This window comes from Acanthopagrus latus, chromosome 23, assembly GCF_904848185.1.
Source record: "Acanthopagrus latus isolate v.2019 chromosome 23, fAcaLat1.1, whole genome shotgun sequence".
Lineage (NCBI taxonomy): Eukaryota > Metazoa > Chordata > Actinopteri > Spariformes > Sparidae > Acanthopagrus > Acanthopagrus latus.
Genome location: NC_051061.1, coordinates 4,199,096 through 4,216,095, shown reverse-complemented (window position 1 = coordinate 4,216,095; position 17,000 = coordinate 4,199,096). Strand labels below are relative to the sequence as shown.

The window sequence follows — 17,000 nt, the reverse complement described above, 5'->3', positions numbered from 1 at the left end:
TTTAATTTATTGCTCATTGTCATTTTTACACTAGGACTTGATCTGATGCATAATAATTTTTTTCCAAAGCACTCTCACAAGGAATATGTTGCTAGATATTTAGACAAGATTTTATGCTGTCATTATAATAGTAATAACATACATACGTACGCACGTTCAGATTATAGAAAAACAAACCAAACAAGTAAAGTTGCTGAACAGAAAACAGACAAGGGACAGGCAGACTCAGGGACCCTCTCACGTACTTCTGGCGCTAAGTCGCTGTGAGACTGTAGCAGAACAGATTTGTTGCTTTTCTAGCGGTTTTGTAAGAGCTAAAAAAAAAAAAAGTTTGGGACCACAGAATCCTAACATCAACATTTTTAGCTAACACTGGAAAAGCTACAAATCTGAAGCTCAGAGCCTGGAAGCCATTTTAGAAGTCTATGCATTCATCATGAATGCTGGGACTATATATCATTCAGCTAATTCACACACATTGTACTTTCCAACACCTAAACTATTAAAAAAATAACAAAAAAAGGTCATTTCCAAAATATAGGGGTGCATCTCAACTAACATTGGGACTTCTAAAATGGCTTCAGTTGGAGTCATCATGTTGCATATATGCTTGATGTTGTACTGGACATCCTAAATTCACTGGCCTGACTTCAGGTACAATAGTACAGTTTTTACTTTTTCATTTGTTACTGTTTTCCCCAAGCGTATTTTAATAAATACAATAATAATAATAATAACAACAATTAAAAAAACAGGAAGTAAGAAGTACAGTCTTGGATAGATGCAGGCATGTTCAATAAAAAAAAAAACACTTTATTAGCACATCACTGACCAAATAGTAATTTTAAAAAAAGAGGAAAATTAAATATTTGCAGATACACATAATAGGACCAATGTCATCTGAGCACTGAGTAGCCTTTAGGGAACTGGGTCATCTTGAAGAAAATCTATATAATGAGACTCATTACAGTACTGAGATGATGTGAGGCTCCCCTGTCCCGAGTCATTTAGAGAAATCCCACATCCTTGCCACTCCTCCCCTCATACACATTCTCACTATGCAGTGTGTGTGCGAGTGCGATTTTTGTAGATCTGCTCGGCCTCAGGCCTGCCTGTGTGTGTGACACAGCTGCACGTGTGCACGTGAATGTGTGTGTGCTTTTCACAATCTGCAAGGGAGCCTACCGTCCAAACGTATGCACTCTTTTGAGGAAAAAAAAAAGAAAAAAAAAACAATATGCACATAAACACACAATTACAGTCGCATGCACGCACACGCAGGCCAGTTCTGAGGTCAGCGGTGATCATGCCACATATTTACATTCTTGTTTTAAGGAAACTGTGTACAAGGCAGTAGTAGATGGTGATCTGGCAAGGTGTAGTCGATTTTTTGGTCATTTTCTGTTTTGTTTTTTGTTTTTTCTCTTGAGGTGGGGTATGAGGAGGAGGGAGTGCAGGCATGGGAAACAAAAACCTAGGTGAGAGAAAATGTCTCGTCAATAAATAAATAAATAAATAAACTACCGATTGATCAATAAGTTAATAAGTTAAAGGGGTCCGTCTGTACATGTGTGGAGTGGTGAGAGATCGTATGTGTGCAGGGTTTCATCTACATGTTGAGTGCCTGTATGTGCGCGTGTGTGTATGTGCGTGTGTGTGTTTGTGTGTTGTCCCTGGGGGCTGTAGCTAAGGAGGAGAGGGAGCAGTAAACTCAAAACCCCCTTGAGAGACCCATAGCTAACACAAACAGAGCTGCTATGACACTTTCCTGACCTAATGACATTGAAAGCAAAACAACGCTGGCTACAGATCCCGTCCTCGGAATGTAAATATGATGAACCATGCTTTGCAAGTGGTGTGAAATCCGAACTACGTATGAAAACTGTGGGAGTCACGCTGGGAGGATAGCTGCGAGTTAGTTTTGCCATCAAGTTGAACTCTTCTTAACTCGTGTGTGTTCTGTCTTCTGTGTAAAGGCCTCAGCTGTCTCTGTGAGTTCGGGAAAACAGCTACAAACACTTTGGACACTGCCTACGAGCTAGTTCGTTTCAAGCACGCTGAAACCTTTACGCGATTAACATGCCTGTTTGCACATAACAACGAACCCTTGTCCTATCTGTCAAAAAGACCTGTAACAACGGTGTTGTATGTGTAACCAAAAAACACATTAGCACCATAAGAACCTATAAAGACTTAAAATTGGTCACAAAGTAATTTCTGGTGTTAGAATGGCTTGCATCATGGGGATATGATGTTACAAGTGACCCCGCGTTGGATAGGAAGTGCCTTCAGTGAGGATGAAGTGACCATTTACACTCGAGTTAGCACGGGTGTCAAAGAACCAGTACATCCAAGAAGCAGTGACAATTGTAATGAAGTGTACACGGCAGCCAAAAGCTTTATGATGACGAACAAGCATCTTAACTTAGCTTAACTTAAAGCATGCAAATACACTTGAGAAGATGGTCATATACACTACAATCATCAGTCTCAATGTCCTTGTAATGTACACAGGGTCCTAACGTGTTGCGCAAGGCTGATTTCTATCTTGGGGCAAACCCTAGTCTGTAAGCCAATGAATGATCATCTCATTAAACATCATTCTAGGCTGTTTAAGATAGTTTCAATCAGGTGTCAACACTTTTGTAAACCACAGTATTACACCATTTATTAACTTTCAATTGAAAAAGTACCAAAAGTTAGCTTTGGGTTTTTTACGAAAGTGATCATTTTGTACGAGCCAAATTAGCCCAGCGGATCTGCTGTCCGGCAGTGTGAATGTGACTCTGCAGTTTATTACAACTCGTCAGAGATGGAGAAAAAAACACCAAAAAAAGGAAGTAAAACTGCAATTCTCACAATCGAGAGTAAAGATTGTAAGTGACGAGAGAAAGCTTGTGACTAGCAGCTGCATAAATAAGTCATCATATATCTATACATGTAATAAGAGTATTGATCATCATCGTCATATAGTATAGTAATGATGATGCATTGCCGTGGCAGGATTAAACTTGCAGTGAATGTGTGGCAGTCAGAGAAAAACCCCAAAACTCTTGGAATTATAGTGTTTGACTGTGTGTCTCTGTCAGTGTGTTTTTCTGTGCCCTTGTTGGAGTGTGTGTTCAGGGAAGTTGGGGGATATGAGCTGTTGTACATTCACGGTGAGAGGTTAGGAGGCGCTGTCCAGTCGTGGCTTTCGCAGGACGGGTCAGCAGGGTCAGGTTCGGGGGGGTGGGGGGCTCATCTGTAGGTGTGTGTTGGTCAGGGCGGTTATACTCGAAAGGTCGTGGCAGGGTTGGTTGGTTTCTTCTAAAGAAGGATGCACTTTCCTTTCTCCACCCATGGGTTGTTCTTCATCAGCTCCGGGTTCAGGAAGGGATCCTCTGGGACGCCGTCCTCTATCCACTTCACCAAGCTTTGTGGAAAGATGGAGAGAGACAGAGACATTTTTCTAATTCCAGAGGGAGTTTATCACCACAATCCATCCACTATCCACTTTTCCTCTTCTTCCATACAAGGCAAGAAAGAGAGGGAGAATGAGTGACAAGAGGCCAGGAGTAACTACATTCTGCAACTCCAGCTTTTTGGGAGAATGTGTCATTTAAGTCCTTTTATTTAACCAAGGTACTTTACAGCGGCTGAAATCACACCCATTTAAAACAAAAAAAAAAAAGTTCTTGTCTGTCCATAGAGTGCTGCAGGAATGAGCCCTAAAATAAGTTAGCATTTTTAGCACTTTGTTTGAAGTTAGTGCAGTTTTTGAATGGGTTATTACTAAATGCCTGGAATAAGATTTGTGGTTCTATTAAATATGTTCGTTAAAAACACCACATTTGAGTTACAAAGTTGCTACCTGTCTATAAAGGCGGTCGCTAACAAGTCGCTAACAAGTCTCATCTACCAACTAGTCCAGCTTTACAGGTGGACTTTAGTCACAAACTAGTCAAAATCTAATTTTAAACTTGCAGATTGATCATTTCATGGCAAAGTGTGTACAGTATAGTGTAGTAAGAGACACGTAGTGGTGGTAACGCTGAAGCCATGCAACTAAGATATAGTTTGTTTATCGCCTAATGTTAGCTTTTTTATTTCTAGCGGTTATTTTTGCACTTGAGAAATTTTAAAAGCGGTGTCCGTTTGTGAAGAAAATCTTGCAGAACAAAATATGTAAGTACCATGCAATTGTGTTTGCCACAGAGCTTTTTTTCTTGAAAAGTCACATAGACTTTCGACCAGCGTAATGCTAACTTCTGGGTAAGCCTACAAAAATATGTTACTCTTGCACCTATTCGCTTAATAGCAGAAAATAGTCATTAAAATTATATACCCATTACAATTAGATGAGTGGTCTGACCAAATATTTCCACTTGCAATGCTCGATTGTTCAGTATTTGAGAGTATGCTTTCATGGTGAGAGTTTGATTAAAAAAAAAAAAACAATTAAAAAATCAGAACCACTCTCATGTCTGTAGGACAAATGTGAAAAGTTGTTAGCTTAGCTTGGCGAGTTAGTGTGCTTTAGATGTGGTGGACTGGGTGGACAGAACCAGGCTAACCTTATAATCTGCTAGTGGCAGTAGGCTAGTTTCATATAGCTGACACCACAGTGGCACTGACATTTTCATCTACCTGATGGCTAATGAATGTATTTACTGAAATGTTCTCAAATGACCATTCAAATAGCATGTGTTTACTTCTTGTTCTACTTTTGTCACAAATCAATTGAAATGTTAACCTATGACAGGATAAAACATAATGTGACGGAAGCACCAGTAGAGAGAGATTGTGTCTCAGTAATGTCTGCAATGTCCCGTTAATGTCTGCTAACACTAGCTAACGTTAGCCACCACAAGCTCGGTGGTGAGCCTGTAGCACGATGTGTACTGAAATCATCAAAGATACACTCTATTGTTTGGGAGTTGAACTTCTCACTTGTGAAGGTAAGAATATAAATGATTTAATCTTAATCTTCTAGGTCACATAGTCTCACTTTAAATTCAGCTCATTATCCGTGAAGTTACAGTGCGCCAGTCGAGAAAAACAAATCAGTCCTCCTATTTTTCTCTGGGATATTTTTACATTCACAAGAGTCACGCGCAGGCTTTGAAAACACTGACCCTGAATACTTTTGTACTCCGCATTTAAACAGCATCAGTCAGAAGACGGTCCTATCAAGCGCTGCTGATGAAGCCTCAGATGAAGTGTTTCGTCTCAGCTTTCCGTGATTGGCCCTTAATCTGCTGGCGCTGCAGTGGGAGCACGAGACAGACAAAGAGAGAGCTGCATCGTCGTTAATGACGGCTGCAGCTTCGATTTATGCCGCGGCTGTGACAGTAGCCTTCAAGGCAGGTGTTATTCAATTAGGTCATATCGCTGTTTTATCATTGTGGTGGGTTGACTAATGCGGTCATATCCACAATCATATTTATTTTAATGAATAACAACCGCAGATATTTAAAGCCCACTGCAAGAAGAATTTATTATATTGGTGTTAATTTTGAATTGCACTGGTTTGCTGATTAGTTATGGAACAGTGATTCAAGATATAAAAAAAATGTTAAAAAATGATACTAATGTATACTAATTACTAATTGATACTAATACAACAATAGATATTTGTGTGTCTAACACATTTTTTGATATTTTTGATATCCAGGTGTCTTTAAAATGTTGAAATCTATACATCTATACCTAATAATAAAAAAAACATATAGTATATATGCTTTCATTCTAAATGTGCCCCTATAGCCACATGTTAGAAAGTAATCTTCCATAGCAGTGTGAATCTTGTCTGTTAAAGAGATCGTATGAGGAAATAAACTAATTCGCTTTCTTTTCAGAAGTTCATTGTCCAGTTATTACTTTTAGACAGAAAGTCAGGCTAACTGTTTTCAGCCTTTGTGCTAAACTAAGCTAAGCTAAGCAAAGCTAACTAACAGCTGGCTGGAGTTTCATATTTACCACACAGACATGGGAGTGTATTCATCTTCTGAACTAACCTTGTTAAAAAATATATTTCCCAAATGTCAAACTACTAACTTTACTGTATTTTGCCTAAAATGCAGTCTTGTAAATAAAGTTGGACATGTTTGTCTTCAAATCTTACAAACTTTGTTCGTTGTGTAAACTTTTAACTCTTCAACACTGTTGAACGCCGTTTGTTGGTGTGCTTGGTGTGTTTAGCAAAGACAAGCTATTTCATTTTCTGAGTCAGAGCTATTCATCACTGTTGCTTTTGGGGCTTGGGCTGAGGCTTGTAGAGCTTTTGTGTAACACTCACTCAGTGACTGTTTTGGAGGACTTCTCTCGTTTGAAGGCCAGCTGGTACTTGAGGCTCTCCACCTCCTTCTTCATCTGGGGCAGGTCCATCTCATCCATGGTTGCAGCTTGATGTGGGGCTTTTCTACCTGTACACAGCAGCGAGGCCAGAGTTATATTTATACAGCACGTAACACTGTTTAATAGTAGGCAGACACGCTCGATACAACTGTGCCCTGCAGCAAGAACACCACGAAGAACATCTGATTTATAACTGCTGCTTATCCATTCCACCTACAGCAAGGGAGAATAGCAGCTGTTAAATTCATAGAGCACAAACAAGTGCTGCCAAAACTGGCAGGCCCTCTTAACACCACAGGATACATCCAGTTGCCTTCTATTGTGTCCTTGGGGCTGTCTGTTTCTACTTTAGGAAAAAGTTCCACAGCTCTGATGAATATGCCAAATTTAATTATGTTTGTAACCAACTTGACAGTGGTTCAGCAGCACTTTGATTTTGTGCAAATTCTGGCTCATTTCTTGTTTATTGCCGACTGTAGTTTGATGATTTCTTACAAGCAATCATGACTGCAGGCCGGAGAAGAGTTTACATTCAATGTCTGAAGGAAGAGAAAAATAGAACACTTTTTGCTCCGAGAAAAAAAGGACAGCATGTACTAATGCTGTGTCCCATTTCTTCCCATTTGCCCTTCAAGACCCCCCCCAACACTGCCTCCCCACTTCCTTTGCGTGTGCTACTGAAATACAGTTGTGTCCCAACAGAAAACTCTGTAAGATGAGTGTGTAGCCCTCTCCCTAACCTCCGCATGCCGCCATGTCAGAGTTTCGTAAAATGCAGTAATGCAGCTTTTAGCTTATGATACCCAACCACAGGGGACCTGCAACACCAGGGGCTACTTACGCCATATCTACACATTGAGTCACCTGAAACACAAGAGCACTTGCTGAGGGTAAGAGTGCGTGACAGTGAGACAGAAAGTCTAATTGTTAGCTATACGTTTTGGATAAACTAATTAACAGCTACATTGTTAGAGGTAGTGGTACAGAAGCCACATGGAGGTAGTTACCAACACAAGCTATAGCCAGTCGAACCCTAAAAAGAGGCTCTGAACTGTAGTCGGTGAATACATAAATACAGCACACAACCTCATTTTAAAATCCCTGGTCGAGTATAAATTCAACACTCAAGGTACATTGTGTATATATATACACATGTGTGTGTGTAAGCTGCACTAAGGCACACATACACAGTTGATTGTGAGGCTTACAGTGGCTATGACCAGTTCATAAGTCTCAAGCGTTAAGTTCAGGAGAAAACCTCATCGGATAGCAATACATGGGTTTGAAAAAAGCCAAACATGCCAGTGGTCATCTCTCCACAGGAATACGGTCTTCACTCTCTTCCGCTGCATCTTTTTCTATCCCTGTTCCTCCCTCCCTCCCTCTTACTCTCACTCCCCACCCACGCTCTCTGTCCACTCTACCCTCTCAACAATACTCTTCCCCTCTTGTGTGTGCGTGTGCACTTGCGTTCGTGTACCCTCGAGAGCACGTGCGTGTGTGTGCGCGTGCGTGTGTGTGTGTTTGTGTATCTGTGTGTGTGTGTGTGTGTGCGCGCGCCGATGTGAGTCATTAGAGGATTCGGGTGAGCCGAGTGCTTGTCTAGTCTGCACTCAGAATCGATCTCACTGAGGTGCTTCAACGCCGAAAACAACAATGGTATTTTTTTTTAATACTTGATATTATGCAATTGTCCTTTATGACAGTTTAGTGAGTGAGGGGGCATTGGGAGGCAGGGGAAAAAAAAGCAGCTCTGAATTCAACACCCACTTCACTGCATGGTCAGGACGCTAATGATGTACATCAACCATAACAGTTTAATCCACAGCATCATTTCAATGGATCCGAAAGCCCTCCACTTCCACTTTGACGCAAATGCACTGAAAATAGGAACCTAGTCACAAAAAACATTCATGTTTATATATGTTTTTCATGTCTGTAGAGTTGTTCCATACCAGAACAAAGTGCCCATTATGTCTGTTAAATATATAGTTACACATTTTGGAGATGCACTCACTCGCTTCCCTGCTGAGAGTTATATGAGTCGATCGATGCCGCTCTAATGTCTGTACGGTAAATAGGAAGCTATAAAGATTTCAGCCGGCTGCCAGTGATCTTAGCTTAGCATTAAGATTGGAAACGGATCGCTTTTCTGAAGGTACCGCTACAGCCCACTGATCAACAGTTATATAGCTGCTGTAGCTTGCTGTATCCCTCTTTTAAAGGAACAGTCAGTTGTGCACACCACATCATCAGCGTGTAAGCAGCCTTGAGAAATAACTAGCGGGTAACGATTTTTTTTCCCCCTGCTCAAAATGGATATCTGGGATGCTGGTGCAGAAATAATCAATCAGCTGTCTGAACATCTGAAAGCCTGAGGCGTACATAAACGGCTGGCTGATTTCTATTACTGTTTTGTATTTGAACGCCTCGGCCTCGAATGATAACCGTTACTGTATCATAAAGAGCGATTTGGGAGGAGGGACGAGGGAAGGTTGTGGTTTAAAAAAGGGAACGCAAGGAAGACAGGGAGGCATCTGTACTGACTTGGTGAGGTGTGTCCGTGTCCTTTTGTGAGTTTGAGGGGAAAACACCAGGTGCGATATTACATGTGTGTCTCACCAATGTTAGACAGACAGAGAGAGGCAGAGTGATGGCCATATCCCGGCTGAGATCAGGTTTCAGCAGCGTCTGTTTTCCCCACTTTTACTTGTGTTCATCTGCTCTGTCTGTGTGTTTCCAAGCCTCTACCTCTTATTCTACCTTCTTTTCCTCACCTCATCTCTGCCAGTGTCTCTGTGTGAGAGAGGGTGCAACACGTTTTGGGGTAGATTGGCCTTAGGACACACCCTGGCAGTAGGTGATAGCACATTGTGTACAGTTAAAAACCTGTAACCAGAGTTTGAATCACCAATATTGATTTAATATTATGTTACTGCAGGAAAGAAACCATCACCCGTATCTAAAAATATGAAGTGAGACACACAACAAACTCTTTCTTACTTCTGGAAAGGAGCCCAGAAGTTCCGGTTTCTCTGCTGCTTTCTACGTGCTATGTGAGAACATAAAAGCTTGACAGCAAACAGTTGCGGCCTGAATTATGATGACAAGCAACCTTTTTTTTTTTTTTAAAGAGACAGAGGTGTTGATCACACACAACTTTGGGCAGGGGACCGGGTTCACATCCTGGGTACTTGAAGGTAAGACCACAGTTTCAGCTTTAATAAAGCAACGCATCTTGTGCTCCAGGTCACTGCTGACTTTGTCGGATTTGAATGAACACCATCTTTTGTTAAACTACCCTGACCTTCTATCCAATTGAGACGGAAAAACAAAAAAATGTTGTTAAAATAACCATTAAAACATTTTATCATGCTTCAGTTGCTATGAGCAGATGCTGTTTGAAAATAACTAAATGCGTCGTCAGGTGGCAATTTGCATGTATGTAGGAAAGCAGAATCAGAAATACTTTATATACTTTTAAATGTATGAAAACATTAAATCAAAGTGATGTTTTACAACAATGTTGTCTCCTCACACTCATCTATCTATCTGTCCGTATATTCTCTCTATTCACTTCTCCATCGTTTGCCTTGTCCATTGTCCCGTCTCCTGCCCCTTCTCAAGTTACCCCGCCTGTCATTTGGTCAATACACACCCATACTACTACTACTGCACATGTCTATGTTTACCTTCTTGCATCTGAGTTCCCAGCTAATTAAAACGTGAGCAAACTTTAAGCCTTAGATAGCACATTCAAACATTTTTTACACAGGAAAACTGAAATGATGGAACGTGCTGCCATGCGTCTGCTGTTGTCTGACAACTCTGAGTTTTAAATCAAAAAAAGGCTTTTCCCTCTGCAGCATTCTCACTTTCCTCCTTTCATTGCTCCCTGGTATCTGTTTTCCATCTGCCTCCTGCTGCCTTCCACAGATGCCTCCTCGCTAAGCGTTCCCCATCCGTCTTCCACAACTTTCAAACAGTTATCAATTACGCCACACATTAGCGATCTCTCTTCCTCTTTCTCTTTGTGGTCCGGCCAGGAGTATGACTTGTCCAATTATGGCTGTTACTGATACAAAAAAAAACATCGAGAAGACCGCACTCCACCCAAACCAGCAGTCGTATTTAATTGTGCTTGAGTGGTTTGTTTAAACACGTTGACAAATTTATTGTTTGATTACTATAAATGAATCTCATAAACCCTCGTCTGCTTACTCTCACGAGGATGACGTCGGCTTCCTCAAAGGTTCCTTCCCTGTACTGGAGAGCATAAACCCGTCTTTTTTCCTCTACCACCTGCCATCAGGAAAAAGTCCAAAAGCTTTGCTTCTTGTTTACACAGGATGTGGTGAGGATGTGTACTGGCTGTAGGCGGCTGGACTCTGACTGATGGAGATGTGTTGTTTGGACATGTGACTTATAGATACACAGTCGAAATAACGTTCAAATGGTCATAATGGACATTTGCTACGCGAACGCAGGAAGTCACAGTGTAATGGTAAACATAATTGACGACTGGCAATATTACTGTTGTGGAATAATACAATTAACATTAACATTGCTTTAAAGTCAGTTACATGAAAACAAGTCTAAAGGTCTATATCCAGCAGACTTTGGTTATTTCTTTTTACTCTGCCTCTGATTGGCCTACCCTGATATTTTGGCCTAACCAGCCAATCTCACCCCTCACGCATTAATTCAAAAACCTCAAGCAACAACGGCAACCAATCAGAGGCAGAGTAGGGTGGGTTTATTCTAAGAAAAATGGTGGGATCTATAAAATGCACGTACAGGCAGAGAGTTGTGCTTCGAGCTACATGCTAGCATCAGCATGCTAATGTGTTCACCGTGACGATGCTAACATGCTGATGTTCAGCAGGTAACTGCTGTTAACAGGCTGTTCCTGTAGCGCCGCCCTGCTGGCCTCCTGGACTCGTGCTGCTGCTGCTTTATGCCTCATGGGGTGGGTGCAATATTTGTTATGTGCAATTTATCATAGTGACTGACACAGCTGGTGCTGTTTTGTTTTATGTAGTTTATTTTACTGTAACTTTGAGGCATTTATGTGCACAGCACTTGAGTTCAAGACAGATGAAAAATGAGGGATATTCACTTATTACAATCATTCCTCTGGAGGGAATGAATGTGCACACCAAGAGGAATTCATCACATAGCTGTTGAGAAATTTCACTCACTACCAGAAGTGTAAACATCATGATGGTGCTACGGGAGAAGTTAAAGGACCACCAAAGTAAGTAGTGTTCATCCTCTGGGGACCACGAATGCCTGCACAAAATTTCATGGAAATCCATCTAATCCTTGTTGAGATCTTTCAGTCTGAATGAAAGTGGCGGACAAATTTATGTAATCCAGTGTAAACCTGATTCAGACTCAACTTTCGAGCCATTCAGTTGTGTAACAGACGTTTGGGTTGTGAGTTCCTGAGCAGCAGTGTGTGGCGTTCGGTCAGGTTTGGGTGTGTATGCAGTCGTTACTGCGGCAGATATGAAGCTGTAAGTCTAAACTGGGACACTTTGCCATGAGGGGAGGTCGGGTTTGCCTCAAGATTATGCTGAAGCATTGTGGAAGATGGAGAACAAGTTAATTACATTTGCTTTATTAAAAAACTATTCCATGAGATTCTTCTAATCAAACTTTTTCTTCTCCACTACTTCAGCCCAATTTAGGCCAAATCCAGTCGCTGCAGCGTGTTTTGTCACAGGTAATTAATAACTCACTGGGCCTCAGAAATGTGTTGGATAAGGATAAGGATGTGTTGCTCTGTCATAGTGTGGCACGGCATCCAAAAGGCTGTCATGTATTTGTGTGTGCGCTTGCCTTTTAAAGAAGCGTTTGGGTGGGTGTGTGGTGGATATCATGGGGTGGTTGTTTTAGGGGTGGGTATGTAGGTCGCATGGTGATTTGGGTCAAAAGCATCCAGAGATTAACCTCTACCCCCTGTCTCCTCCGCTGTCTTCCCTTCCTCACACAGTAATATACTGTCTGTGCGCATTTGTGCGTGTTAGTGGAGCAGGTGGCAGTTTGAGGTGAGCTGCTACCAATGCTTAATGTGCTGAATCGCTTTGTCGGACTTGATGATGTATGATGATGGCAGCTGAAGCGGCTCAGAAGGGAAACGAGGAAACCGAAGGTGAAAGGGGGTATGAAAAGAAATGAGTGAGCGGAGGAGGAAAAGACAAAAGTAAGACGGAGAGGGAGCGATGTGAGGCGAAGAGACACATGAAGGGAAACAGAGTGCCTCTATAGCTACTGCATTGTAAACAGAGACTAAAAATAGAAAGGAACAGGCAGCGCTCCCCTGACCAGCTGAGACGAGAGACTTAGGAAGAAAGACGAGGCTCCTTGCTGTTAAACTGAAGAAGAGACGTTGCCGAGGATAATAAATGCCAGCCGATGACAGACGATGTTTGAGCTTTTACAACCTGCCAATACGTTCTGCACTTCAATGAGCTCGGAAGCAACTGGGACCAGTCCGGCTGATATCACACCAGCACAGCCCTGGCCGACATGGGGAAATGTCCAGTCGATCAAATCCGATCAATACAGGCTTGAGCTGAACTGGATGGAATAAATGTTTTCATGCGTGTCAGGACACGCTAAGGTCATCTGTTATATATCTGCCCCACTGTCACCGTATTGTGAGGACCTCGAACTGACTTCTCCTATCTGGGTATACTTGTCGCTTAGTGTGTCTGTGGGTCTGCCCTCCTCAGGGTAAAAATGTGACTCAAAGTCTGGGTGGGGCCCCCCTAGGACCCCTGGTGCCCCCCTCTGCCAAAGTCTGAAGGTGATGGGTCGAAGGCTTTTCAGTATCAGGATTGGATTACTGAACGGTCCTACTGGTCACAGCCCAGGGGCCCCTCGACCAGAACCTCTGTTCTTGTTGGACAGTCGATCAAATTAGCACTGAGAGATGCAAAACGGCTATAAAGAGACACGAAGTGACCACACAAAGATACAAAAGCACTACAAAGTGATGTGATATAACTTAAAACAGATGCAAAACGATTACACATAGACACAACTACAGATACAACTACAAAGAGGTGCAAAAAGACAACAAAGAGACATTAAACAAGTACAAAGACACGCAAGAGGACTGCAAAGAGACACAAAATGACTACACACAGAGACAAAATCACTGCACAGAAACGCAATACGGCTACAGAGAGACGCAAAGCAAACAAAGGGATGCAAAAATTCCACGAAGGAAGGCAAAATGGCCACACAGTTCACACCACAAAGACGCTAAATTAATACTAAGCGGCACGAAATGGCTACAAAACAACACAACACGACTACAAAGCCAAACGCCCAAAAAAGTGACGCAAAATATCTACAAAGCAACAAAAAGACAACTACAGAGGGACGCCGAAAGCTTTCCAGCGATGCAGCCATTTTGTGTCTTTCTGTCTAGATTTCGTGCACCTCACTGTAAACGATTTCCTTGTATATTTACAGTAATATAGTATTTGCATAATCAGACTATTTGGAGTTACAAATAATGGCTATTTATTGATATTTATTCATATTACAACATTTAAGGACTTGATTCTCATTCTGCAGAGGGCCTCCCTCTTTCAAAGGCACCGCAGCCTCTGCCCCCATGTTCCGAAGTTGTCTAAGGCCGCCCCTGCTCAGAGCCAGAGGTGTGAGACAGGCATCTTCCAAAACAGGGTCAGGTGAGGCCAGAGAAGGAGAGGGTACAAGAGAGGAAGGGAGAGGAAGAGGGGGAGGAGGAGGAGGGTGAAGTGCAGAGGTAAAAATGTAAGTTTTATGTAATATTCGTGGGCTCCATATGGCCCGGTGTTGTGTGCGTGTGTGCGTGCGTCGGGAGGCTGGAGGCGGACAGAACAAAGTGTGAAATCGTCCAGCCGGGTTGTTGCACTTGGTGAGATGCGCCCCGCAACGAGCTGCAGATGACACAGCTGCATGCATGGTCCGAATGATCGTCTTCACATCCAGAAATTCATTATTTTCGGGGGCCAGTTTCATGTCCACGTTGAATACGCTCAACGCGAAATGGTTCGTTTCCCCAGAAAAGGCCTGTAATTAGGATTTTTAGAGCGGACCCGGCTGTATTGGCACAGTAATTGTGTAATGTGGCTACAGAGGCAGTCGCATCTCTTACCTCACTGATGCGCCGGTGGAGGCTGTTGCTCTTTCCAAGTCTGACCGGTGCAGTTAAGCCGGAGGGAGGGCAGACAAATCAGCCGGACCGACACACGGACAGAGGCTTTTATTTCCCAGCTGTAGCGCAAATAACCGCAGACTTTAGTGTCCGTGGACTTTGTTTGTCTCCGGGAGGCGGTGCGCACTCTCGGTATCCACTGGAAACGATCAAGGATAAAAATCCGCAGTCTCCGGAGTAAAACTAGTCGATGACGACCAGTCTGAGGCTGTCTGGAGGAGTCTCTTCTTCACCCGGTGTTCAGATGTGTCGCTCCTACTGAAGCTGCCCGAGAGCGAAGGGGACGGAGGAGAAGAAGCGGACAAGTTAACGAGCCGGTCCGGTGCGCGCTCTGCAGTTCACTGGCAGCCTCTCTGCCGGGATCCTCCTATATGAGCGCCCGTGCGTGTGAGTGTGCGTGTGCGCGCGCGAACGCGTGTGCATGTGTGAGGGAGAGGGAGAGTTCCCTGAGGATGCGTTCAGAGAGTTGCCCAGGCGAGGAGAGGGAGGGAAGAGGAGGGAGGGAGGGAGGGAGGGGGAGTCTGAGCAGGTACCAATCAAACGAGAAACTGTCCTCGCTCCCACTGTCTTTACCGCGCGCGCGTGTGTGTGCGTGCTTGCGTGCGTGCGCGCGGACCCCTCTTTGCCCCCATTGCCAGACTCTGGATTTCTGCCCTAATATGGCCACTTATAGCTCCATCTGCAAAAGGCTGATTTAGGTTCTCAGTGTGAGGAGGTGGAGGGGGGGGCGCATATTTGAGTTTGTTTCATTTCACATATCAGAAATACTGCATTTGAGCCAAGGGACCACAGAAGAAGAGCTGGAGCATGTTCGACTACATACATCTTCTCTCCTGCTGATTGTGTTTTAGTGAGCTGGTAACCAGTTTGTCTGTTTGACCTCTGAATGAGATTGAATCTTGAACAGCCTCCTCAGCATGTGCGAATGGAGCACATTCTGAGTTGTGATATCTTGCTTGGAAACTAGTTTTTCTTAGCCATCTACAGCAGTCATTTGAAGTGTTTCAGGCTGAGATCAATCCAGGGCGCACTGCAACTTCCAGACCTTTTCAGGTGGCTTCCTTCCAGGAAGTCAGCACCAGAAAAATCTCTTGGCATGCAGCATTTTTCTGTTTATTTCAGGGTCTTTTTTTTTTTTTTTTTTTTTAAAAGTCTAGTTTGGTTTTCAGAGCCTTGCTGAACAAAATGGTGTAACTGAACAGCCCCTAAAACATGTAATGACTTTGTGATTGTTATTCTTCCTCCTCCACAATCTGTTTAGATGTCCACAGTAGCATTGCCAACCACTTAAATATGGCCATGGTATAAATTGTTGCCTAAACAATAAAACTGATGTTATGTGATTGTATATATGATGAAATTATTAAATCATTTTCAGATAATTTTAACGTTTTCAATAAAGATGCCGTGATAATTCAGTCGAGCCACGGCAACACTAGATTGCACCGCAGGACTGTGACTGAGGTTTTTTTTCATCTGAGCAATGGTTCATTTTTAATTTGATGTATTCATTTTGTCAATAAAAACAACTGTGTGTCAATAATGTTATGTCTTTTACACATTAACACAGAAAAATATACTGTATTCACAACGTGTACTTTCACTGCAGGCTACATAGGACCAGAGTATGCAGACTAAGAAAAACAAAAAATGTCCATTCCTATTTTATGACCTGGACCATTAAAGGGTAGAATTCCATATGTTTACTCCTCCAGTCTGCTTGCTGCATATTGACTTAGATTTTCAACTGAAACCTTAAAACATGCACATGCACAATTCATCAGTCCAGCAGCAAACTGCACAATCATTTTAATCTGTAAAGGTTTGCTATTGAGAGGGAACATACTTGATTTTAACAGTAACATCTCTCTTGGATTCAACACATAAATAAAAAAAAATAAAATAAAATCTGGCTTTGAGATTTAGCCATGACCTAGAACATTTTCTGGAGAAGGAGATGAAACTTTTGAAAAAGCTGAGAGACTGAACCAGCTGAAGTTGTAGTGGAAGTGGCAGTGGGATAGAAATCATGATATTCACTGAATTTGCAGTTAAAATAAAGTGCTGGAAGTAGCTGAAGTGTCGGTTTGAGTGTTATTACTGAGTGAGTGGTAGTATCACTAGAGGTGAAAATGTTGAAAAGAGCAGAAGAATTATTGTTACTGAAAGGATTTTAGGTAGAAGTCTCAAAATAATTTTTGCCATTTCAAAGTGTTGGCTAAAAGATATTATATGTAACATCCCTGCATTAAAATGTCTTGAATAACTAGAACTTTGTTATATGTATTAGTTGTGTACTTACATTATCCCAAATCTTTTTACCAATGATCACTCTCAGGGAAATCCAAATCTGATCAAAAGTAAAGGTGTGTTTTTCTATCTAGAGTCCTGTTTTTATTAGTTTAACTGAATGCCGCTAGTGGGAGAAGTTTAGGTTTAAGCG

The 17,000-nt window shown here is 42.4% G+C and overlaps 1 protein-coding gene across 1 annotated transcript; it reads right to left on the bottom strand.

The window, feature by feature from the left end:
- Nucleotides 1-314: 314 nt before the first annotated feature.
- Nucleotides 315-15,026, bottom strand: gng13b (guanine nucleotide binding protein (G protein), gamma 13b). The gene is made up of 3 exons (XM_037087571.1): nt 14,498-15,026; nt 6,281-6,407; nt 315-3,415 (listed from the first exon to the last, which is right to left on the bottom strand). The coding sequence occupies exons 2-3, from the start codon at nt 6,376-6,378 to the stop codon at nt 3,310-3,312; spliced, it is 204 nt and encodes a 67-aa protein (XP_036943466.1). The 5' UTR covers nt 6,379-6,407; nt 14,498-15,026; the 3' UTR covers nt 315-3,309.
- Nucleotides 15,027-17,000: the final 1,974 nt, after the last annotated feature.